Consider the following 26,337-nt stretch of genomic DNA (forward strand, 5'->3'; position numbering starts at 1 on the left):
TCTACGGACCTGTTTATATGGTCTTTTGTAGAGATTTCTTTCCATTGTTTCTCACTTTCTCCTGGGGTTTAGCAGTTGTTGTTAACTTTTGGCTACTCTTAATGGAAAAAAAAAATGCAAGAAAATAGATGGATTTCGCCCACCAACCCACACACAGTAACTACTCTAAGCCTGATCTTCCACTCACAAGATTGGGCCCCTTTGACCCTATTTGTGCTACATGTGTGAACCCCTTCTGCTCAGTTACGGCTGATTGGAAAGGGATGCACACCTACCCTTTTGCATCCCTGAGTACTCACAATCTTCCTCCAAGGAATTTGAAATTAGGATGTCTCAGCTAGCCTGTGGAAGGACATGCATATTGAGGAGTTTGAGGGTGACCATCTTCCACCATGTGCACAAAGAAGCTAGAGAAATGGTCTGCAGAGAGAGGAGAATAAAGAAAATTGCACAGAGGAACCAAGAAAAATGCCTTATGGCCCCTTCGGAAGGGGAGAGAGATTGAGCTAGAATGTGAAAGTATTAATAGCTGTCCTGGATCCTAAGTGGCTTTCCAGTTTCTGGTTCTAGTCTCTCCTGAGACCACATTGCATTTCCTTATCTGTATGTATTAGTTAAGGGTGGATAACTGCTGTAACAGATAGTCTCCAAAGTATATAATGACCAAAACACAATAGAAGTTTATGTCTTACTCATATAAAGAGGTCCAGATAACTTAAAGTTAGTGGAGGATTCTGCAGCACTTATTAAATGGTTATTCGGGAAGTTAGGTTGATGGAGGCTCTACCATTGTAACACATGGCTTGCAAGGTCTCTCTGCTTGTCAGTACCCATCCCATAGAAGAGAAATGATCATGGAGTTGAATAACATGGGAGGTTTTAAGGCCAGACCTTGAACTAGCAGGATCATTCACATTCCTTTGGCTGGAACTCATCACAAGGCCACATTAAGCTGCTGTTCTTCTTCTTTTTTTTTAATCATTAAATCATAAAGAGGTAGATCATATATACATTAATGCATTTATGGGGTACAATGTGCTGATTTCATATGGTGCATATTGCAAGGGTACATGTCAGATATTTTAAGTATAGAGTATAAATGTCTTAAGCTGCTGTTCTTAAATGAGATTAATGGGAAGTATATCAGTAAAATAATTTTTAATATGTATGGCCTCTTTAAAGGGTTTAGGGAGTTGTGAATGATAGCATGTATGGGAGTCTGAAAAGTGTGGTCTCGCTATGGACCCAGAGGAAGAGAATATGGTAAATAGCCAGAGATTATCACTTCATTTTTAGTTTCTGTGTGATACCTCAATAACTTTTTAATTACCTGTTTTTCTTCTTGTTTGAGTTAGCCTCTGTTATTTGTATCTTAAATATGAAGTATTTTCATGACAGCCATATTTAAAAAGCAGAAGAGATAAAAACTGATTAATTCATTTTCTCAGGAAAGTTGGGCCGGTTTCCACCTATGATGCACCATCACCAGGCACCCTCAGACGGCCAGATCCCTGGGGCTCGTTTCCAGAGATCCCACCTTGCAGAGGCATTTGCCAAGGCCAAAGGATCAGGTGGAGGTTCTGGAGGAGGAGGTGGTGGAAGAAGCCTGATGGGGCAGATTATTCCCATCTATGGATTTGGAATCTTTTTATATATACTGTACATTCTGTTTAAGGTAAGTGGAATCATCTCACTCGAATCAATGAAAATCTGATATCATTGTAATAAAAATTATTGTCTACATCAAAATCCTTTACAGTTCATGAATCTCTTTCAAATTCATCATTCTTTAAACCTTGTATCTTTCTTGTGAGATACTTAGGATAGTTATCATCTGTTTTACAGATGAGAAATCTTTGCTTAGTGTGCCCTAGAATTACATCTAAAAAGTCAGAACCAGGATTTGAACCTGGATGTTCTGGTTCCTAATGCAGTCAGTGATATAATTCAAAACTCTCCCCTCTCTCAAAGAATTGAGCATTTTTACAAGCTGAAAAGGTATTAAATATTTTCTAAGAAGAGTTTTGTTATTAGGATTGGTACAGTGAATTCCAGGTAGCTACTATATGGCCAAACAATGACTGTGTCAGCAGCACCTTGTCCTCCTTCTTCAGCAGCACCTTGTCCTCCTTCTTTCCCCATAGGAATATGAGACGCTGTTTTTATTTTTTTTATTTTTTTTTAATTGTTGGGGATTCATTGAGGGTACAATAAGCCAGGTTACTCTGATTGCAATTGTTAGGTAAAGTCCCTCTTGCAATCATGTCTTGCCCCCATAAAGTGTGACACACACCAAGGCCCCACCCCCTCCCTCCATCCCTCTTTCTGCTCCCCCACCATAACCTTAATTGTCATTAATTGTCCTCATATCAAAATAGAGTACATAGGATTCATGCTTCTCCATTCTTGTGATGCTTTACTAAGAATAATGTCTTCCACGTCCATCCAGGTTAATATGAAGGATGTAAAGTCTCCATTTTTTTAATGGCTGAATAGTATTCCATGGTGTACATATACCACAGCTTGTTAATCCATTCCTGGGTTGGTGGGCATTTAGGCTGTTTCCACATTTTGGTGATTGTAAATTGAGCTGCAATAAACAGTCTAGTACAAGTGTCCTTATGATAAAAGGATTTTTTTCCTTCTGGGTAGATGCCCAGTAATGGGATTGCAGGATCAAATGGGAGGTCTAGGTTGAGTGCTTTGAGGTTTCTCCAGACTTCCTTCCAAAAAGGTTGTACTAGTTTGCAGTCCCACCAGCAGTGTAAAAGTGTTCCCTTCTCTCCACATCCACGCCAGCATCTGCAGTTTTGAGATTTTGAGATGTGGGCCATTCTCACTGGGGTTAGATGATATCTCAGGGTTGTTTTGATTTGCATTTCTCTAATATATAGGGATGATGAACATTTTTTCATTTGTTTGTTAGCCATTCATCTGTCATCTTTAGAGCAGGTTCTATTCATGTCTCTTGCCCATTGATATATGGGATTGTTGGCTTTTTTCATGTGGATTAATTTGAGTTCTCTATAGATCCTAGTTATCAAGCTTTTGTCTGATTGAAAATATGCAAATATCCTTTCCCATTGTGTGGGTTGTCTCTTTGCTTTGGTTATTGTCTCCTTGGCTGTACAGAAGCTTTTCAGTTTAATGAAGTCCCATTTGTCTATTTATTTATTTTTATTTATTTTTTTTTTCGTAGAGACAGGGTCTCACTTTATGGCCCTCGGTAGAGTGCCGTGGCCTCACACAGCTCACAGCAACCTCCAACTCCTGGGCTTAAGCGATTCTCTTGCCTCAGCCTCCCGAGTAGCTGGGACTACAGGCGCCTGCCACAACGCCCGGCTATTTTTTGGTTGCAGTTTGGCCGGGGCTGGGTTTGAACCCACCACCCTCGGTATATGGGGCCGGCGCCTTAACGACTGAGCCACAGGCGCTGCCCAACCCATTTGTTTATTTTTGTTGTTGTTGCAATTGCCATGGCAGTCTTCTTCATGAAGTCTTTCCCCAGGCCAATATCTTCCAGTGTTTTTCCTATGCTTTCTTGGAGGATTTTTATTGTTTCATGCCTTAAGTTTAAGTCCTTTATCCATCTCGAATCAATTTTTGTGAGTGGGGAAAGGTGTGGGTCCAGTTTCAGTCTTTTACATGTAGACATCCAGTTCTCCCAACACCATTTATTGAATAGGGAGTCTTTCCCCCAAGGTATGTTCTTGTTTGGTTTATCGAAGATTAGGTGGTTGTAAGATGTTAGTTTCATTTCTTGGTTTTCAATTCGATTCCAAATGTCTATGTCTCTGTTTTTGTGCCTGTACCATGCTGTCTTGAGCACTATGGCTTTGTAGTACAGACTAAAATCTGGTATGCTGATGCCCCCAGCTTTATATTTGTTACAAAGAACTTCCTTAGCTATACGGGTTTTTTTCCGGTTCCATACAAAACGCAGAATGATTTTTTCCAAATCTTGAAAGTACGATGTTGGTATTTTGATAGGAATTGCATTGAATAGGTAGATTGCTTTGGGAAGTATAGACATTTTAACAATGCTGATTCTTCCCATCCATGAGCATGGTATGTTCTTCCATTTATTAATATCCTCTGCTATTTCCTTTCTGAGGATTTCAGTAGTTTTCTTTATAGAGGTCCTTCACCTCCTTCGTTAGGTATATTCCGAGGTATTTCATTTTCTTTGAAACTATGGTGAAGGGAGTTGTGTCCTTAATTAGCTTCTCAGCTTGACTGTTATTGGTGTACACAAAGGCTACTGACTTGTGGACATTGATTTTATATCCTGAAACATTACTGTATTTTTTGATGACTTCTAGGAGTCTTGTGGTTGAGTCTTTGGGGTTCTCTAAGTATAAGATCATGTCGTCAGCAAAGAGGGAGAGTTTGACCTCCTCTGCTCCCATTTGGATTCCCTTTATTTCCTTGTCTTGCCTAATTGTATTGGCTAGAACTTCCAGCACTACGTTGAATAGTAAAGGTGACAGAGGACAACCTTGTCTGGTTCCAGTTCTAAGAGGAAAAGCTTTGAGTTTTACTCCATTCAGTAAAATATTAGCTGTGGGTTTGTCATAGATAGCTTCAATCAGTTTTAGAAATGTGCCACCTATGCCTATACTCTTCGGTGTTCTAATTAGAAAAGGATGCTGGATTTTATCAAATGCTTTTTCTGCATCTATTGAGAGGATCATGTGATCTTTATTTTTGCCTCTGTTAATATGGTGGATAACGTTTATGGACTTGCGTATGTTAAACCAGCCTTGCATCCCTGGGATGAAGCCTACTTGATCATGATGAATGACTTTTTTGATGATAAGCTGTAATCTATTGGCTAGCATTTTGTTGAGAATTTTTGCATCTATATTCATGAGTGAGATTGGTCTGAAATTCTCCTTTTTGTTTGGGTCTTTTCCTGGTTTTGGTATCAGGTTGATGTTTGCTTCATAGAATGTGTTGGGGAAGATTCCTTCTTTCTCAATTTTTTGGAATAATTTCTGCAGTAGAGGAATAAGCTCTTCCTTGAAGGTTTGATAGAATTCTGAGTGAAGCCATCTGGACCAGGGCATTTTTTGGTTGGAAGCTTTTTTATTGTTTCTTTGATCTCAGTGTTTGAAATTGGTCTGTTCAGGAGCTCTATTTCTTCCTGGCTAAGTCTAGGGAGAGGGTGTGATTCCAAATATTGATCCATTTCCTTCACATTGTCAAATTTCTGGGCACAGAGTTTCTGGTAGTATTCAGAGATGATCTCTTGTATCTCTGTGGGATCAGTTGTTATTTCCCCTTTATCATTTCCGATTGAGGTTACTAGAGATTTTACTTTTCTATTCCTCGTTAGTCTGGCCAATGGTTTATCTATTTTATTTATTTTTTCAAAAAACCAACTTCTTGTTTCATTAATTTTCTGAATGATTCTTTTGTTTTCAATTTCATTGATCTCTGATTTGATTTTGGATATTTCTTTTCTTCTACTGAGTTTAGGCTTAGATTTTTCTTCTTTTTCCAATTCCTTAAGATCTCTTGTGAGATTGTTGATGTGCTCTCTTTCTGTTTTTCGAATGTAGGCGTCTAAAGCGATGAATTTTCCTCTCAAAACTGCTTTTGCAGTATCCCACAGGTTTTGGTAGCTTGTGTCTTCATTGTTGTTATGCTCCAGGAAGTTAATGATTTCCTGTTTTATTTCTTCCTGCACCCATCTGTTATTCAAGAGAAGATTGTTTCATTTCCATGCCTTTGGGTGGGGTCGAGCATTTTTGTTAGAGTTGAGTTCCACCTTTAGTGCCTTATGGTCTGAGAAGATACAAGGTAAAATTTCAATTCTTTTGATTCTGTTGATATTTGTTTTGTGTCCCAAGATATGATCAATTTTGGAGAATGTTCCATGGGGTGATGAGAAGAATGTATATTCTTTATCTTTGGGGTGGAGTGTTCTATATGTGTCTATCAAGCACAGTTGTTCTAGGGTCTCATTTAAATCTCTTATATCTGTGTTTAATTTCTGTTTAGAGGATATGTCCAGCTCTGTAAGAGGAGTGTTAAAGTCCCGTGTTATGATGGTATTATCAGATATCATATTGCTCAGACTGAGTAAGGTCTGTTTCAAGAATCTGGGAGCATTTAAATTGGGTGCATAGATATTTAGAATTGAAATGTCTTCTTGTTGTATTTTTCCCTTGACCAATATAAAGTGACCATCTTTGTCTTTTTTGACTTTAGTTGCTTTAAATCCACATGTATCTGAAAATAAGATTGCAACTCCTCTTTTCTTCTGAATTCCATTTGCCTGAAAAATTGTCTTCCAACCCTTGACTCGGAGCTTTAATTTGTCTTTTGAAGCCAGGTGTGTTTCTTGCAGACAGCAAATGGATGGCTTGTGTTTTTTAATCCAGTCAGCCAATCTATTTGTCTTCAGTGGGGAATTCAAGCCATTAACATTTATTGAGATAATTGATAAGTGTGGTGTATTCTATTCGTCTTATTTGGTGAGAGTCCATTTCTTAGTTTTATCTTTTGCATCAGTGTGGAGGTTAGGTTCTGTCCTTTGATTTCTGAGTTCTTACTTTGCTGCTGATCCATTGTGGTGGTCAGTGTGCAGAACAGGTTGAAGTATTTCCTGTAGAGCTGGTCTTGTTGTGGCGAATTTCCTCAATGTTTGTGTATCCATAAATGATTTGATTTCTCCTTCAATTTTTAAGCTTAGCTTAGCAGGGTACAGAATTCTGGGCTGGAAATTGTTCTGTTTAAGTAGATTAAAGGTAGATGACCATTGTCTTCTTGCTTGGAAAGTTTCATTAGAGAAGTCTGCGGTCACTCTGATGGATTTGCCCCTGTAGGTCAACTGGCGCTTACTCCTGGCAACTTGCAGAATCTTTTCTTTTGTCTTGACTTTGGACAGGTTCATCACAATGTGTCTTGGAGAAGCTCTGTTAGAGTTGAGGCGACCTGGGGTCCGATATCCCTCTGAAAGCAGTGTGTCAGAATCTTTGGTGATATGTGGGAAATTTTCTTTTATAATATTCTCTAGTATGGCTTCCATTCCTCTGGGGCATTCTTCTTCCCCTTCTGGAATTCCTATAACTCTTATGTTGGAACGCTTCATAAAGTCCTATACTTCTGACAGTGAACATTCTGCTTTCTCTCTTTTCTTTTCTGCCTCTTTTACTATCTGAGTTATCTCAAGAACTTTGTCTTCTACCTCTGAAATTCTTTCTTCTGCATGGTCTAACCTATTGCTGATACTTTTCATTGCATCTTTAAGTTCCCTAATTGACTGTTTCATTTCCTTCAGCTCTGCTATATCCTTTTTATATTCTTCATATCGTTCATCTCTTATTTGATTCTGTTTTTGGATTTCCTTTTGGTTATTTTCCACTTTATTAGCAGTTTCCTTCATTGTTTCCATCATTTCTTTCATTGTTTTCAACATGTGTATTCTAAATTCCCTTTCTGTCGTTCCTAACGTTTCTTTATAGGTGGAATCATCTGCAGTATCTACCTCATGGTCCCTTGGTGGGGTTGTTCTGGACTGGTTCTTCATGTTGCCTGGAGTTTTCTGCTGATTCTTCCTCATGAGTGATTTCTTTTATTTGTTTCCTTGCCCTAATTTTCCTTTCACCTCCTCTTGCTCTTTAAGCTCTCGTGCCTGTGGACTGTAAAAGCAATGCGTTCCTAATGCAAATCTCTGGAAGAATTTCACTAGAACATGACAAAATTCACACAGAAGAGGACAGTCCCGGGGGGAGACAGCAGCACCCTTGTTCAGAGTGGATGCGCATGCGCCATTCGTGATGCTGTTTTTAATTTCATCTCCTATAATTCTCCTGAGACAGAACTGTCATGTCCTGACATTAAGCCTGATATGTCCTAGCTGAGGAAGACATAGTTTTGGTCCTTTATTTATTTATTTATTTATTTATTATTATTTTTGGGGGGCATAGACTGATTCCACTTTATTCTTCTCTTTCTTTTTTTTTTCCTTTTATTAAGTCATTTACTCATAGATCATGAATACATTTATGCATTTGTGGGGTACAATGTGTTGATTTTTGTACAATTTGGAGTGCTTACATCAAATAATCAACATAGCTTTCACCTCATTTACTTTGTGTTTTGGTCCTTTAAAAGCAGAACTCCCAATTAAATTCTACCTCCAGCTAGGCTTTTGTAGACTGTAGGCCTATGTACTATGAAGTAGAGGCAGAAGCTTCTCTTTGCCCTCCTAACTAGAGAAACCTTAGGTGAGATAAGTTCCTTCTTCTCCAGGAATTCTGCAGGCAGCTTGACTTGAGTCTACAAAAAAGCACATAGGGCAGCGGCTCAACCTGTGGGTCGTGACCCGTCTGTAACAATGAAAATACATCCTGGCATTAGGAAGGTTGAGAACCACTGATGTAGGGTGATGTACATGCCTTTTAGATGAGCACAAGTGAGGCAAATGACCTATAGGGAGATTTTTTTCCTCATGCCTTGATAATTTTTTACTTGGAGATCTCATCTTTCAGTGTGTGGATGGGTTTTTTTTTTTTAAAGATATTTCTCTAATGTTGCTATTTGATTTGATTTATGACTTAATTTTTGTTTCCCAACCTTTTTTTTTTTTTTCATTTAATATGAGGGGTTCCGTGACTTTGAGGTTCTGAGCTGCTGTTGATGTGCTATACCTCCTTAAATTCTCAGCTCTCAAAGGGGAAAACAACTGCAGAGGATCGGAAATGCTCTACTGCCATACCAGGGAACACCCACAGGAAAATTAGTAAGTATCCCCTCTTAGTATATTCACAAGTGTTATTGAGTCAGACAGCTATAATACAGCCAGATGGACCATCTGTGGGTATGTCTTAAAAGCTTTTCTCAAAAGTTGCTCCAAAATTAATCTGATACCATTTTTGCCTTAGCTCTGGGAATTCTCAAAAATTTCCATATTGATGTTGGGCTTTTAAGGGAAGGATGGCTATAAAAAGTACAGAATTACCAGTTTACTTTTTTATGTATTAGCAAATTCAGTATTTCACATGGAATTAATGTGCCAGCATGCCCAGACAGCACTTCTGACTCTTGAAACATGGTCGTCAAATATTTATTCCCCAACTAGAATATTCTGTGTTCATAGAGGAAATGACATTTATGTATATATATGTATATCTCATAGCTCTTACCTCTAAGAATTTATAGACTAGAATGAACGTCAGGAAAAATAACCTCTGAAAAGTTTGCCACCTAAAAAGAAAAGACTTGGCAAGCATTGTGGGAAATCATGTCTATCTAGGTCATAATTGTTTTTTGCATTTACTCCTGGATTCTCTATGGAACTAGATATTCCCAGTCATATTTTGCATCCCCACTGGAAATCTTCAAGAAATCCTTTAAGAAAGCTGCTGTTCTTAAATGTGATATTAATGGGAAGTATATCAGTAAAATAATTTTTTAAATTTATGGCCTCTTTAAAAAGAAAAAAAAATTTTATGGCCTCTTTAAAGGGTTTAGGGAGTTGTGTATGATAGTTCTTAGAGCGATGCTTATTTTTCAGCCAATTTTGAGCTTGCTCAACTGCAAGAAAAACTAAAGGAGACAGAGGAAGCCATGGAAAAATTAATCAGCAGAGTGGGACCGAATGGGGAGAGGTAGGTTTTCATCTAACAGGATTCAGATTACTTCCCATTTAGAGAATCAATTCAAAATATTGCATTTCTTTGCTAAATGGAGCATTTATTTTCATTTTATGTAATTGCCAACTCATTTATCATTTACATATTCTTTTTCACATAATAGTAACATTTGCATACTATCAAACCTCAATTTTTAAGAGTTTACTGCTGTGTAAATTATTATGATAATGAATAAATTTGTGACTAAATCATGCAGGGTGAAATAACTAGATTTTAAGAAAGATAATTTTCTAGCTGTCTATAAAAAGATATAATTTTAAGTAAAACCAGATTATTGAATATTGTGCTTTCTATTTGAGACAACATGAAAGAGGAGAGTAAATGTGCTCAGATTTGGTATTTTTGTTTTGTGTTTACTATGTCAGCACAGAGGCAGACATGTAAGGTAGATGTCCAGAGCCAAACCAGCCCTTTAGGGTGCTCCACAGGGAGACTTACAGTTTTCTTGCTGCCAGGCTTACTGAGAACCTTAAAAGGTGATGGAATCTTAAAAGGAAGTTGATGGAAGTGGGCAACAACTAAGAAAATAGGAAGGTGAGTGTTTGTGGGGAGGAACAGCCAGAAGGTGAGGTTAAGAACAAACAGGGGTTTAGTTTCAGTTATGCCTCTCACAGGAATGGAGGAAGAATGGCAGGGTGAGCAGCAAAATCCCAAGCAGGAGCAAGTGTTGAAAGGTTCCCCCCCGACACACGCACACCTTTGGGAGCACATTATGGAATCTTTGCCCCAGGAAATGCTGTTCCAGCTTGCCTTCTTCTTTTTGCCATCTTTGATGGTACTAGTGCCCCATTCCCTTCTCTGCTTACTGGCTCCAGCCTTGCCCATCTTTGGCTAGTTAGGAGAAGAGTGGGTATTGTCAAATTGCAGCCTCCTGGCATTTATCTGCAATGCACATTAAGCTATTGAAATGATAAGTGGGTGACCCAGACCCCTGTCTGGGCCCTAGAGCCTTGACTTTCTTTTAGTATGGAAAGCATGGTTACTATCTAGATTCTAGGATGATCCCCAAAGTGATATAGATATGCGAATATATCTGTGTGAGTATATGGTAATAGTTGATATTTGTTGAACACTTACTAAGGACCATGTCCTGAGATAAATGCTTTATATACATTATCTAACACATGGCTATTTGCATGAGGGTGACTAAAATCACTTTATGTGATTATGCTTTTCTGGCCTTTTCTGCCCCTATTCTCTAGCTGCCATTTACAGTTTGGGGGGAGAACTATCTAGGATTTTTTAGACTCTCATGCCTCAAAAAATGTCTGTACTTTAACCTGAGCCATTGGAAGCCGCAGGGCACACCTAAGGGTCATGAAAAGCATACATGAATACCTGTGGGCAGGGCTTTTCACTTGGGAGACCCAACCTCTGAGCCTTGGGGTGAGAAACCACGTGAAGATATTTTCTCATTATTCGTCATTGTTGAATAAAAGACTCCCTTAATTCAAATCAAATTGCCCACCATTCAACCCATGTATACCATCTGTCTATTTCCCAAGCTGGGATCCAATACTATATCCCTTCACTACTATCTGTCCACTCTGTGCCACATTTACTTCTCCATGGTTTATGTGCCAAGGCAGAGGACTTGTCCCTAGGCTGCTGCTGGAGTTGCACTTTGTCCTTGTTTCTGGTACCACAGGTCCTAGCCCAGAATGTTTACTTTTTATGTAGTATAAGGTGCTGAGGTTTGGACTCCTTGAAAACATATTGATTCAAACCTGAAACATGGCAAAGGTTATGTAAAACATTTTTCACAGTACTTCTCAGGATCTTGGGAGCAGCTCTCCTTCCACTCAAGAGAGCATAGCTCCTAATTCTTTTCCAGTCTTTAACTTCCAGTCCATAGATGGACTTTCTGACACACCTTAATCCAATACACTTTATCCTTACAGGTGAGTCCTATAAGACACTGGGTCCTCAAAACTGTAATGGCTAAGCAGTGTATGTGTCTTAATCTGTTTTCTGTTGTTTTAACTGAATACCACAGACTGGGTAATTTATAAAGAATAGATGTTTATTTAGCTCATAGTTCTGGAGACTAAGAATTCCAAGGTTGAGGGGCAGGTAGCTGGTTAGGCCTTCTTGCTGCATCACCCAGTGCTGGAAAGGTGGAAGGGCAAGCATGCATGTGCAAAAGAGTGAAGCAGGAGGGGCCAGACTTGCTTTGTAACAATCTGCTCTTGGAATAACTTACCGACTCCTTTGGTAATGACACTCATTCCTTCCTGAGGGCTCTGTTCTTATGACCTAATCACTTCTTAAAGGCTCCACCTTTTAATACTGTTACAATGGCATTTACCTTTCAACCAAAGTTTCAAAAGGAACTAATATTCAAACCATAGCACATGTTTCTACATTGTTTTACTTTTTATACTTATAGTGTATATCCTTTTTTTTTGAACAGACAGAGTCTCACTTTATGGCCCTCGGTAGAGTGCCGTGGCCTCACACAGCTCACAGCAACCTCCAACTCCTGGGCTTAAGCGATTCTCTTGCCTCAGCCTCCCGAGTAGCTGGGACTACAGGCGCCTGCCACAACGCCCGGCTATTTATAGTGTATATCCTTTAATCTCAGTTTCTGTGGTATTGGTTCTTTGACAAGTTTGTGCTTCTATAATTATTATAAGAGCCCCAAATACTCCAGTTTTTGTTCTGTCAAATCAAAATTGTATCACATCTCTAGGCTTCTGGGGATCAAGCAGAGGATTTAAGATGAAGAAGACACTTCCTAAGTCTTTATATAATATTCATCCCACAGCTACAAGATGTTGGCTTAAAATTCAAGAACTACAGTTTTTGAAACTTTTTATCTTAATGCTATGTAAGAATAGAAATATGGGGAAAGTTTTTGATTTAATCTAATAAAATTTCTCAGACAGCTTTTACATGTTTAAATAATGAAACCTCCTAGAAGTTCATTATTTTGCCATATTAGTTCTGTATAAAGCACAATATCCAGCCCCAGGACACAAAGACTAAGAAAAGGATCTAGGAATCAGAAGTAAGATATCATCCTTTCTGTTTTTATAGTCAGCACAATTTCCTTCCTGGAGTAGCATGCCAGTTGTAATGATGTATCTGTGAGAAGCATGGCACAGCTCAAGATGTTGCATAGAGCCCTGGAAGGCATGTTGAATGTGTTTGTGGGACTACAGATTTCTGGCATGGATTGCTGCAATGTAAAGTCTTTGAGGATGGATTTAGTCTGTTTTGTTTGCTGTGTTCATATAGTAGGTACTAAGTAAATAGTTGTTAGAGGTGTTCACTTTTGATATAAGCATTTTCCATATTTCCATGGTAGAAGAGTAACTCATGACCATTCCCTGTTGAAATCTTTTTTGAGTTCCTGACCTCTGTATTCAAGAGCCCTACTGCATATATCTCATAGGTGCCTACTCTTAGCCTCATCAATTGATAAATGTCTCTTGAATGAATGTCCAAAATGTAACTCATCATCTATTCCCAACTGAACCTACTCTATCTTTAATATTACCAACTCAGCAAATGGCTCCACCATCTACTTAGTTACCTGAAGCAGAACTTAGACATCATTCTTGGTTTACCTTTTTTTATTTCACTTTCTGTGTCTCACCAATCACCATGGTCTTGTCATTTACACCCAATTAATAGATCAGTATTCCTAGAAAAAACTAAGCTCCATGAGGGCAGGGATTATTCTTCTTAGGTTTTTCCTTCCTAAGTGTAATATGAACTTAGAATGCTTTGGGGTTTTGAGAGGAGGACAAATAGTTTCTGTTAAATTCTGCCACTCGAAAAAACCGAACTCAAAGCAGATAGTTCTCAGTCTTCTAAGTAGGATCTTGTTTGCCTATCAGTATGATGCAGTTCTTCCCTCTCAAAGAAAATCATCACTATTATAATCCTTGAGGCTGGTGTTATTTTTGCAGATGTTGTCCTGGATCCACAGAGCTAAATTGGGACTCAAACCAGGATTTCTAAACTGTAGAACTTGGACATTGTGCTTAAGAATTGTATAGAATATGGGGCACCTGTAGCTCAGTGGTTAGGGCACCAGCCACATGCTCCAGGGTTTGAACCTGGCCCAGGCCTGCTAAACAAACAAACACACAAATAAACAAACAAAAAAATAGCCGGGCATTGTGGCGGGCATCTGTAGTCCCAGCTAGTAGGGAGGCTGAGGCAAGAGAATCATTTGAGCCCGAGTTTGAAATTGCTGTGAGCTATGACACCACGGCACGCTACTGAGGGTGATGAAGTGAGACTTTGTCTCAATAAAAAAAAAAAAAAATTGTATAAAATGCTGTCAGAAGTCAAGGTAGTTTTGATTATCATGCTGCTATTAACTGGCAGTCTAAATGCGTTTATAACCCAATTTCTGTCTAGATGACTGAATTTTCAGAATTACTGAGCTGTAAAATTTTAGAATGTATCATTGTTCCTACGCAAGTAAATTAAGTTTGGTGATTCTAGTAGCATATTTGTCCCTGGTTGAGGCTAATGGCCCAGAGTATTTTCCTTTAATGACCTTGCTTCAGAGAAAAGTGGCTTTGTAGTAGAGGGAGTAATGTCAAAAACAGCGGGATTGCTAGGAGATTAGAGATTAGGGCAGTGAAATATACTGAAGGAACACTGAACTGAAAGCTGAGATACCAGGGTCTGGTCCAATTATTGATACTAACCATTGTGGGACCTTGGGCAATTACTTGATCTATTCTGGGCCTTAGTTTTCCCATTTTAAAAATAAAAACAGGGTGGTGCCTGTGGCTCAAGGAGTAGGGCGCCGGTCCCATATGCTGGAGGTGGTGGGTTCAAACCTAACCCCGGCCAAAAACCATAAAAATAAAAACATTAAACTAACATATCTAGTTTCCCAGTTATGCAGTTTCAGGATCAGTTCTTAGAATAATTATCTGCTGCTGTTGGACTTTCTATTCTAGGATCTAGACAGATTATAGTGATGTTTATGTCCATTGCCTAGGAGTATTGATTGATAAATGCCTGGATTGTCTGATATTTCTAAGCAGAGCACAGACTGTGACTTCTGACCAAGAGAAACGTTTGCTACATCAGCTTCGAGAAATCACCAGAGTCATGAAAGAAGGAAAATTCATTGACAGGACCTCTCCAGAGAAAGAAGCTGAGGAGGCACCTTACATGGAAGACTGGGAAGGTAGACAGTGTCTTTTTATTTCTGTATTAGCTGTCTGCCCAGAAAAGAAATATTATAATTATAATTTTTAAAAATTCAGCTTTATTACTGAAATATAACATGTGTACCATAATACTCACCAATTTTAAACATACTGATGAGTTTTGACAAATGTATAGAGTTTATGTAATCACACCATAGACTTGATATAGAACCTTTTCCTCACTCCAGAATGTTCCCTCCTCCTTGGAGCTAATCCCTTTTCCTGCCCCTGTAATATAGAATATTTTCTGCCCCTATAGTTTTGCCTTTTCTATATAAGTGGTTCATATTGCATATGCTTTTTGGTTTCTGGCTTCTTTGATTAACATAATGCTTTTGAGATTCATGTGTGTTGTTGTGTGTATCACTATACAAGTCTTTGTTTGGACATATATTTGTGTTTTCTTTTGAGTATATATCCAGGAGTGAGATTTCTGGTGGCAAGTGTATGTTTATCTTTATTAGAACTGTCAACCTGGTTTCCAAAGTGACTCTGCCATTTTGCCTTTTCACTAAAAATGTATGAGAATTGCATCACTCCATATCCTTGGTAATACTTGGTATTATCAGTCTTCTTTTTTTTTTTTTATTGTTGGGGATTCATTGAGGGTACAATAAGCCAGGTTACACTGATTGCAATTGTTAGGTAAAGTCCTCTTGCAATCATGTCTTGCCCCCATAAAGTGTGACACACACCAAGGCCCCACCCCCCTCCCTCCTTCCCTTTTTCTGCTTCCCCCCCATAACCATAATTGTCATTAATTGTCCTCATATCAAAATTGAGTACATAGGATTCATGCTTCTCCATTTTTGTGATGCTTTACTAAGAATAATGTCTTCCACGTCCATCCAGGTTAATACGAAGGATGTAAAGTCTCCATTTTTTTAATGGCTGAATAGTATTCCATGGTATACATATACCACAGCTTGTTAATCCATTCCTGGGTTGGTGGGCATTTAGGCTGTTTCCACATTTTGGTGATTGTAAATTGAGCTGCAATAAACAGTCTAGTACAAGTGTCCTTATAATAAAAGGATTTTTTTCCTTCTGGGTAGATGCCCAGTAATGGGATTGCAGGACCAAATGGGAGGTCTAGGTTGAGTGCTTTGAGGTTTCTCCATACTTCCTTCCAGAAAGGTTGTACTAGTTTGCAGTCCCACCAGCAGTATAAAAGTGTTCCCTTCTCTCCACATCCACGCCAGCATCTGCAGTTTTGAGATTTTGTGATGTGGGCCATTCTCACTGGGGTTAGATGATATCTCAGGGTTGTTTTGATTTGCATTTCTCTAATATATAGAGATGATGAACATTTTTTCATTTGTTTGTTAGCCATTCGTCTGTCATCTTTAGAGAAAGTTCTATTCATGTCTCTTGCCCATTGATATATGGGATTGTTGGGTGGTGTCTGTGGCTCAAGGAGTAGGGCGCCGGTCCCATATGCCAGAGGTGGCGGGTTCAAACCCAGCCCTGGCCAATAACCAAAAAAAAAAAAAAAAAAAAAGATATATGGGATTGTTGGCTTTTTTCATGTGGATTAATTTGAGTTCTCTATAGATCCTAGTTATCAAGCTTTTGTCTGATTGAAAATATGCAAATATCCTTTCCCATTGTGTAGGTTGTCTCTTTGCTTTGGTTATTGTCTCCTTAGCTGTACAGAAGCTTTTCAGTTTACTGAAGTCCCATTTGTTTATTTTTGTTGTTGCAATTGCCATGGCAGTCTTCTTCATGAAGTCTTTCCCCAGGCCAATATCTTCCAGTGTTTTTCCTATGCTTTCTTGGAGGATTTTTATTGTTTCATGCCTTAAATTTAAGTCCTTTATCCATCTTGAATCAATTTTTGTGAGTGGGGAAAGGTGTGGGTCCAGTTTCAGTCTTTTACATGTAGACATCCAGTTCTCCCAACACCATTTATTGAATAGGGAGTCTTTCCCGCAAGGTATGTTCTTGTTTGGTTTATCAAAGATTAGGTGGTTGTAAAATGTTAGTTTCATTTCTTGGTTTTCAATTCGATTCCAAGTGTCTATGTCTCTGTTTTTGTGCCAGTACCATGCTGTCTTGAGCACTATGGCATTGTAGTACAGACTAAAATCTGGTATGCTGATGCCCCCAGCTTTATTTTTGTTACAAAGAACTTCCTTAGCTATACGGGTTTTTTTCCGGTTCCATACAAAACGCAGAATGATTTTTTCCAAATCTTGAAAGTACGATGTTGTTATTTTGATAGGAATTGCATTGAATAGGTAGATTGCTTTGGGAAGTATAGACATTTTAACAATGTTGATTCTTCCCATCCATGAGCATGGTATGTTCTTCCATTTATTAATATCCTCTGCTATTTCCTTTCTGAGGATTTCAGTAGTTTTCTTTATAGAGGTCCTTCACCTCCTTCGTTAGGTATATTCCTAGGTATTTCATTTTCTTTGAAACTATGGTGAAGGGAGTTGTGTCCTTAATTAGCTTCTCATCTTGACTGTTATTGGTGTACACAAGGGCTACTGACTTGTGGACATTGATTTTATATCCTGAAACATTACTGTATTTTTCGATGACTTCTAGGAGTCTTGTGGTTGAGTCTTTGGGGTTCTCTAAGTATAAGATCATGTCGTCAGCAAAGAGGGAGAGTTTGACCTCCTCTGCTCCCATTTGGATTCCCTTTATTTCCTTGTCTTGCCTAATTGTATTGGCTAGAACTTCCAGCACTACGTTGAATAGTAAAGGTGACAGAGGACAACCTTGTCTGGTTCCAGTTCTAAGAGGAAAAGCTTTGAGTTTTACTCCATTCAGTAAAATATTATCTGTGGGTTTGTCATAGATAGCTTCAATCAGTTTTAGAAATGTGCCACCTATGCCTGTACTCTTCAGTGTTCTAATTAGAAAAGGATGCTGGATTTTATCAAATGCTTTTTCTGCATCTATTGAGAGGATCATGTGATCTTTATTTTTGCCTCTGTTAATATGGTGGATAACGTTTATGGACTTGCGTATGTTAAACCAGCCTTGCATCCCTGGGATGAAGCCTACTTGATCATGATGAATGACTTCTTTGATGATAAGCTGTAATCTATTGGCTAGCATTTTGTTGAGAATTTTTGCATCTATATTCATGAGTGAGATTGGTCTGAAATTCTCCTTTTTGTTTGGGTCTTTTCCTGGTTTTGGCATCAGGTTGATGTTTGCTTCATAGAATGTTTTGGGGAAGATTCCTTCTTCCTCAATTTTTTGGAATAATTTCTGCAGTACAGGAATAAGCTCTTCCTTGAAGGTTTGATAGAATTCTGGAGTGAAGCCATCTGGACCAGGGCATTTTTTGGTTGGAAGCTTTTTTATTGTTTCTTTGATCTCAGTGTTTGAAATTGGTCTGTTCAGGAGCTCTATTTCTTCCTGGCTAAGTCTAGGGAGAGGGTGTGATTCCAAATATTGATCCATTTCTTTCACATTGTCAAATTTCTGGGCATAGAGTTTCTGGTAGTATTCAGAGATGATCTCTTGTATCTCTGTGGGATCAGTTGTTATTTCCCCTTGATCATTTCTGATTGAGGTTACTAGAGATTTTATTTTTCTATTTCTCGTTAGGCCAATGGTTTATCTATTTTATTCATTTTTTCAAAAAACCAACTCCTTGTTTCATTAATTTTCTGAACGATTCTTTTGTTTTCAATTTCATTGATCTCTGATTTGATTTTGGATATTTCTTTTCTTCTACTGAGTTTAGGCTTAGATTGTTCTTCTTTTTCCAATTCCATAAGATCTCTTGTGAGATTGTTGATGTGCTCTCTTTCTGTTTTTCGAATGTAGGCATCTAAAGCGATGATTTTCCTCTCAAAACTGCTTTTGCAGTATCCCACAGGTTTTGGTAGCTTGTGTCTACATTGTTGTTATGCTCAAGGAAGTTAATGATTTCCTGTTTTATTTCTTCCTGCACCCATCTGTTATTCAAGAGAAGATGTTTAATTTCCATGCCTTTGGGTGGGGTCGAGCGTTTTTGTTAGAGTTGAGTTCCACCTTTAGTGCCTTATGGTCTGAGAAGATACAAGGTAAAATTTCAATTCTTTTGATTCTGTTGATATTTGTTTTGTGTCCCAAGATATGATCAATTTTGGAGAATGTTCCATGGGGTGATGAGAAGAATGTATGTTCTTTATCTTTGGGGTGGAGTGTTCTATATGCGTCTATCAAGCACAGTTGTTCTAGGGTGTCATTTAAATGTCTTATATCCTTGTTTAATTTCTGTTTAGAGGATCTGTCCAGCTCTGTAAGAGGAGTGTTAAGGTCCCGTGTTATGATGGTATTATCAGATATCATATTGCTCAGACTGAGTAAGGTCTGTTTCAAGAATCTGGGAGCATTTAAATTGGGTGCATAAATATTTAGAATTGAAATGTCTTCTTGTTGTATTTTTCCCTTGACCAATATAAAGTGACCATCTTTGTCGTTTTTGACTTTAGTTGCTTTAAATCCACATCTATCTGAAAATAAGATCACAGCTCCTCTTTTCTTCTGAGTTCCATTTGCCTGAAAAATTGTCTTCCAACCCTTGACTCGGAGCTTTAATTTGTCTTTTGAAGCCAGGTGTGTTTCTTGCAGACAGCAAATGGATGGCTTGTGTTTTGTAATCCAGTCAACCAATCTATGTCTCTTCAGTGGGGAATTCAAGCCATTAACATTTATTGAGATAATTGATAAGTGTGGTAGTATTCTATTCGTCTTATTTTGTGAGAGTCCATTTCTTAGTTTTATCTTTTGCATCAGTGTGGAGGTTAGGTTCTGTCCTTTAATTTCTGAGTTCTTACTTTGCTGCTGATCCATTGTGGTGGTCAGTGTGCAGAACAGGTTGAAGTATTTCCTGTAGAACTGGTCTTGTTGTGGCGAATTTCCTCAATGTTTGTATATCCGTAAGTGATTTGATTTCTCCGTCAATTTTGAAGCTTAGCTTAGCAGGGTACAGAATTCTGGGCTGGAAATTGTTCTGTTTAAGTAGATTAAAGGTAGATGACCATTGTCTTCTTGCTTGGAAAGTTTCATTAGAGAAGTCTGCGGTCACTCTGATGGATTTTCCCCTGTAGGTCAACTGGCGCTTACTCCTGGCAGCTTGCAGAATCTGATGAACTTTGGACAGGTTCATCACAATGTGTCTTGGAGAAGCTTGGTTAGAGTTGAGGCGACCTGGGGTCCGATATCCCTCTGAAAGCAATGTGTCAGACTCTTTGGTGATATTTGGGAAATTTTCTTTTATAATATTCTCTAGTATGGCTTCCATTCCTTCTTCCCCTTCTTGAATTCCTATAACTCGTATGTTGGAACGCTTCATAAAGTACTATAATTCTGACAGTGAACGTTCTGCTTTCTCTCTCTTCTTTTCTGCGTCTTTTACTATCTGAGTTATCTCAAGAACTTTGTCTTCTACCTCTGCAATTCTTTGTTCTGCATGGTCGAACCTGTTGCTGATACTTTCCATTGCATCTTTAAGTTCCCTAATTGACTGTTTCAGTTCCTTCAGCTGTGCTATATCCTTTTTATATTCTTCATATTTTTAATCTCTTATTTGATTCTGTTTTTGAATTTCCTTTTGGTTATTTTCCACTTTATTAGTAGTTTCCTTCATTGTTTCCATCATTTCTTTCATTGTTTTCAACATGTGTATTCTAAATTCCCTTTCTGTCATTCCTAACATTTCTTTATAGTTGGAATCCTCTGCAGTAGCTACCTCATGGTCCCTTGGTGGGGTTGTTCTGGACTGGTTCTTCATGTTGCCTGGAGTTTTCTGCTGATTCTTCCTCATGAGTGATTTCTTTTATCTGTTTCCTTGCCCTAATTTTCCTTTCACTTCCTCTTGCTCTTTAAGTTCTTGTGCCTGTGGACTAAGGGTTACACAGGACCAGAAGGGTGAGAAGGTTGAAGAGCAAAAAAGGGATGAAAGAAAGGAGGACCGAGTGATAAGAAAAAAAAAAGAAAAATAAAGAAAGGAGAGGGGGTGGGTAAAAGGAATATTGACAAAAAGAAGAGAGGCACAGAAAGAGGGAGACAGAGCAATATAGGTGTACAGTAGGGTACTTTGATACAACCTTAAAAAAAAAAACCCACCTTCTGGGGGTGCCAAGTTGGGTGGTTCCCTTGAGGTCAGCAGGTCTTTGCTAACCTGATGAGACACAGTACCCCACCTCCACCAACTAGAGAGGAAAGACAATAATGGTATAAATCAAACCAAAACAAGCAAACAGAAAACTTTATGGGATAAAATTGGGTGGAAAACCAAATAATAGCGGTAGAAAGAGTAACAAAAATGAAGATCTAATTATTGAAATAGGCAGCAATGGGAAATTATAATTAAACTAGAAAAATTGAGAAAGAAGAAGGATCTGTATGGAAAAGGTTGTACTTAAAAAACAAAACAACATCAACAACATCAAAATAAACAAAAAAAACAACCAAACCAAAAAAAAAAACAAAAAAAAAAACCCCAAAAAACACAACCAAAAACAAAGCAGTATGTATATGTTATTGAATATTGTCTGGGCAACTCGTGGTCTTCTGGGGTATGAGATGTTAATCACAGTTCTTATATGACTGGAGGCTGCTGATTTCTCAAACCCCAGCAGGTAGACACCCTAAATCTCTCCTCAGCCCACTTAAAAGGCACTTTGAACTTGTTCACTTGCTGAGCAGAAGCTTTCCCAGGGAAGTGCTTGTTGCTGGAATCACTGCTGAAGTGGCTATCCACTTACCCTGTGTGCCAAAACTGGTCTCCCTCTGCCCTTGAGTGTTAGGGCTGCAAGGCGGCTCAGACCCCACCCTTAGGCTACTTGGTCGCTGGCTTACCAGCTCCCACCCAATTGTAGCTCTGCGACCCTGAGGGCGGAGCTTGCTGGGGCAGATCGCTCACAATGGCTCCCTGTGACCCAGAGCCAAACACTATTAGCTCCATCTGGCTCAGCGGCTCAGACTGGGGCTCTAGACAAAGGCCAAAATTCTCCGCACTCCCCCTCAGGCTCTCCCCAAGGCAGTTCAGCTGAGTGCCAAGTCCAAAGACACCAAAACAGTTGACAGGTAAGGCCTTTCTGGTTTGCAGTCTTGCTGCTACTGAACTTACAGCTGCCGGCGGGTTTAGATGGATTGAACACACACGACCACTTGCCGGTTTTCCACTGTTTTAGTCCTCCTCTTGGGGTGCAGAAGGCTCTTGCTGACTCCCTGTATCCTCACAGGGGTGATGATAGGCAGATCCCACCAGCCAGAGATGCCTGAAGTCTTATCTCCCCAGACTCACGGTGCCCAGATGCAAGGAAGCTGTTACTCGGCCGCCATCTTGCTCCGCCTCTCCTATCAGTCTTCTTAAAACTTCCTTTTTTTTTGAGACAGTCTCAAGCTGTTGCCCTGAGTAGAGTGCCATGGCATCATAGCTCACAGCAACTTCCAACTCTTGGGCTCAAGAGATCCTCTTGCCTCTATTTAGTTTTAGTTCTAATAGTTTTTCTATTTTTAGTAGATATGGGGGTCTCATTATTTGCTCAGGTTGGTCTTGAACAGGAGCTCAAGCAATCCACCCACCTCGGCCTCCCAGAGTGCTAGGATTATAGACATGAGCCACTGCTCCTGATGATGTTGAACATTTTTTCATGTGCTTATTTACCATCCGCATATCTTTGAAGTGTCTGTTCAAACCGTTTGCCAATGTTTAAATTGAGTTGATGATGTTCTTACTTAATTACAGGAGTTCTTTCTATATTTTCGATACAAGTTCCTTATCAGTTATGTATTTTGAAAATATTTTCTCTTAACCTATAGCTTGCTCTTTTATTTTGTAATAGCATCTTTCAAAGAAGAGAAGTTTTAAATTTTGATGAAGTAAAATTTATCATTTTTTCATTTTATGATTAACATTTTTGTGTTCTGTTTAAGAAATCTTTGCCTAACCCCAGGTTTGCCTACCTCCTAAGTTTTCTTCTAGAATTTATGGTTTCAGCTCTTAAAAGTAGGCTTGTGATTTTAATTGTTATAGATGGTGTAAGGTATCAGGAATGAGGTTTATTTTTTTCCATATCAAATGCTCAATTGTTCTGGCTCCTTGTCTTACATTAATTTTACCTTGGCACATTGGTTGAAAATCTGTTGACCACGTATGTGTGTGTCTAGTCTAGAGCCTATTCTGTTCCATTGATCTGTGTGTCTATAATATTACCAATATCACTGTCTTTATTACTGTGTGTTTACAGTAAGTCTTGAAATTGGGTAGTGTAAGTTTTTTTTTTTTTTTTCAAAACGTATTCACAATTTTGCGTAAGTTTACAGTGTGTTAGTTTATGTGAAAAAGACTGATGGGATTTTGGTTGACATTACATTGAATCTTTAGTTTGGAAGAATTGATATAATAATAATAATGAATCTTTGAATTCATAAACCTGTTGTCCTTCTCCATTTATTTAGGTCTTTAAAATTTCTCTCATCAATGTTTTATAATTTTCAGTGTATAGGTCTTGCACATATTTTATAAATTTATCCATAAGTAGTAGTTTATATTTCTTATGATATAGTGGTGTTCAAAAATTTTTGTTTGCTACTATGTAGAAATATAATTGAATTTTATATTCTGACCAGGTATTTTGTGATCTTAACAAAATGCTCTTAGTTCTAGTAGCTTTTTTAAAATGTAGATTTCTTAGAATTTTTTTTTATATAGACTATGAGATTGTAAATAGACAGTTTTACTTCTTCCTTTCTAACGTGTCTCCCTTTTTATAATTTTTCTTGCCTCATTATATTGACTAGATCCTCTCCTAAGTGCTGATAAGAAGTGGTGAGGGCAAACATCCTTCTTTCCTGCTATGGGGGAGAGAGAGAATACACATTCTTTCCTCGTATGATGCAAGCTGATGGTTTTTCTTGGATGTTCACTTTCAGGTTGAGGAAGCTACCTTCTATTTGTATTTTTCTGGGAGTTTTTAATCATGAGTGGGTATTGAATTTTTGTGAATATCCTTTTAAATCAACTGAGATGATCATATTATTTTTCTGTTTTAGTTGGTTAATATAGTGAATTACATTAATTTTTGAATGTTGAAACAACTTTACATTCCTAGGATAAACCCTACTTTGTTATGATGATATATATGGCTAGATTCAATTTGCTAAGAATTTTTTTTTTTTATGTTTATGAGAGATACTGGTTTGTGGTTTCCTGTAATGTCTTTGGTTTTGATTTCAGAGAAATACAGGGCCTCATAAAATGTATTGGAGTATGTTTTTTCTTCTATTTCTGGAAAAGTTTGTATAGAATTTGCTGTCATTTCTTCCATAAATATTAGGTAGAATTCCATGGATACTGTGACCTGGAGTTTTTTTTGTGGGAAGACTTCTAACTATAAATTTAATTTCTTTTAATAGATATAGTGCTATTCAGGTATCTATTTCTTGAATGAACTAAAATGGTTTGTATCTTTCAAGGAACTTACATATTTCACCCAAATTGTCAAACCTATTATTGGTATAAAGTTGTTTTTAATGCTTCCTCATTATCCATTTTATGTATGTAAGATCTGTAGGAGTGTGCCCTGTTCTTTTCCTGATACTGACAGTTTGTTCTTTCTCACATTTCTTTTTCTGATTAGACTTGCCAGGGGTTTATCAACTTTCTTGATCTTTTCAAAGAACTATATTTTTTATTTCATTTGTTTTTTCTGTTTTTTTTTCCTTTTTCCTATTTCTCTGATTTTTGTATTCCCTTCTTTCTGTTTAATTTGGCTTTCTTTTGCCATTTCTTTTCTAATTTCTAAACATGGAAGCTTAGATTCATAATCTATTTTCTTCAGCCATTGTTTCATTAATGGTCTTTTTTTCCATCTCCTTCTGGCTCTCCAATTGCACATAGGTTTGATATTGCCCCCTAAGTCATGTATGGTCTATGCATTTTTTTTTCAGTCATTTCTCTTACATGGTTAAATTTTGAACAGTTTTTTTTTTGAGGTGTTTTCAAATTTATTGATTTTTTTCTTCTACAGTATCTAATCTGCTCTTAATTCTATTCAGTATATTTTTAATTTTAGATACTGTATCTAAAATTATTGTATTATATCTTCTTAAACATGTAAGGCATATTTAGAATAGCTTTCCTGACAGTGGTGGCTACTAATTTCATCATTTGTGTCATTTCTGGATCCATTTCTAGTGATTGACTTTTCTCCTGGTTATGGGTTTTATTTTCCTTCCTTTTTTTGCATGCCTAGTAGGTTTTGACTAGATGATGGATATTTCAGATTTTACATTGTGAGATGCTGGATTTTGTTTTAGAACTTTAAATAATGTTGAACTTCATTCTGACCAGAAATTAGTTAAATCTCTTAAAGGTTTGTTTCTAAGATTTGTTAGACTAGGTCTAGAGCAGTCTTTATCTAAGGCGAATTTAGCCCCACTGGTAAACCTGATGCCCCACAAAATCTTTCCACTGCAGCTAATGAGAACATGAACTGTTCCCCAGTGTGTGAGAACTCCAGAAACGTTTAAACCTACTGCTTTTAGCAGTTATTTTCCAGGCCTTGGATAGTTCTTTCCCATTTTGTACAGATCCGTACTCATCTAAAAACATGAAGAGGTCCCTCTGCAGATCTCCAGAGGTCTTTCTCACAAAGTTTCATACTTCCTACTATTCTTTCCTGTAAATTCTAGCTGTCCTGGCCTCCCTGAACTCTGAACTTTGTCTTCCCAACTGAGTGAGACCACTGAGCTTTCTTTTCAACTTCTCTGAGGAATTATGCATTTTTGCATTATGCCTATTTTTTGAAAATTGGTGCTTCATTATGTTTTATTTAGTGTTCTAGTCATTTAATGTAGGGATAGGGAGTCCCCATGCCTCCATTACTGCCAGAAGCAGAAGTGAGACCCTGCACATCTAACACCAAGATAATTCCAGATATCCTTACAGGGTGCATGAGAGGAACCTTAAAAAGATGGTTGTATGTCCTGGCTATTTAGCTGGTAAAAACTTTTTCAGCATTAATGAACTTTGAGTTGATTTTTGTATTTAGTATGAGATGAGGGTCTAATTTCATTCTTATGCATGTAGATTTCCAATTTCCCCCGCACTATTATTATTTTTTTTATTAAATCAAAGCTGTGTACATTAGTATGATCATGAGGCACCATAAACTTGGTTCATAGACCGTTTGACACATTTTCATCAGACTAGTTAATATAGCCTTCCTGGCATTTTCTTGTTATTTTGCTAAGACCTTTACATTCCACATTTACTAAGATTCACATATACCCTTGTAAGATGCACCGCAGGTGTAATCCCATTAATCCCCCTCCCTCTACCTCCCTCCTGCCTCCCTCCCCTCCCTTTCCTTCTCCCTATTCTTAGGTTGTAACTGGGTTATAGCTTTCATGTGAAGGTCCTAGATTAGTTTCATAATAAGGGTGAGTACATTGGGTACTTTTTCTTCCATTCTTGAGACACTTTACTAAGAAGAATATGTTCCAGAGGCGGAGCAAGATGGCGG

The 26,337-nt window shown here is 38.0% G+C and overlaps 1 protein-coding gene across 3 annotated transcripts in view; it reads left to right on the top strand.

Moving 5' to 3' along the window:
- RIC3 (RIC3 acetylcholine receptor chaperone) overlaps nt 1-26,337 on the top strand; it is an 83,390-nt gene that overhangs the window by 20,472 nt on the left and 36,581 nt on the right. For 2 of the 3 annotated variants that reach the window (XR_008374223.1, XM_053561526.1), the window contains exons 2-5: nt 1,449-1,675; nt 8,677-8,752; nt 9,527-9,620; nt 14,681-14,826. Coding sequence is in view for 2 of the 3 variants with exons in the window: in XM_053561526.1 (XP_053417501.1) it covers nt 1,449-1,675; nt 8,677-8,752; nt 9,527-9,620; nt 14,681-14,826 (543 nt within the window). In the remaining variant the exon portion in view is untranslated. Of the gene's footprint in view, nt 1-1,448; nt 1,676-8,614; nt 8,753-9,526; nt 9,621-14,680; nt 14,827-26,337 lie in introns of those variants that run through there. The other variant, XM_053561527.1, reaches the window with a different exon arrangement.

The sequence above is a fragment of the Nycticebus coucang genome, chromosome 14 (genome assembly GCF_027406575.1).
Source record: "Nycticebus coucang isolate mNycCou1 chromosome 14, mNycCou1.pri, whole genome shotgun sequence".
NCBI lineage: Eukaryota > Metazoa > Chordata > Mammalia > Primates > Lorisidae > Nycticebus > Nycticebus coucang.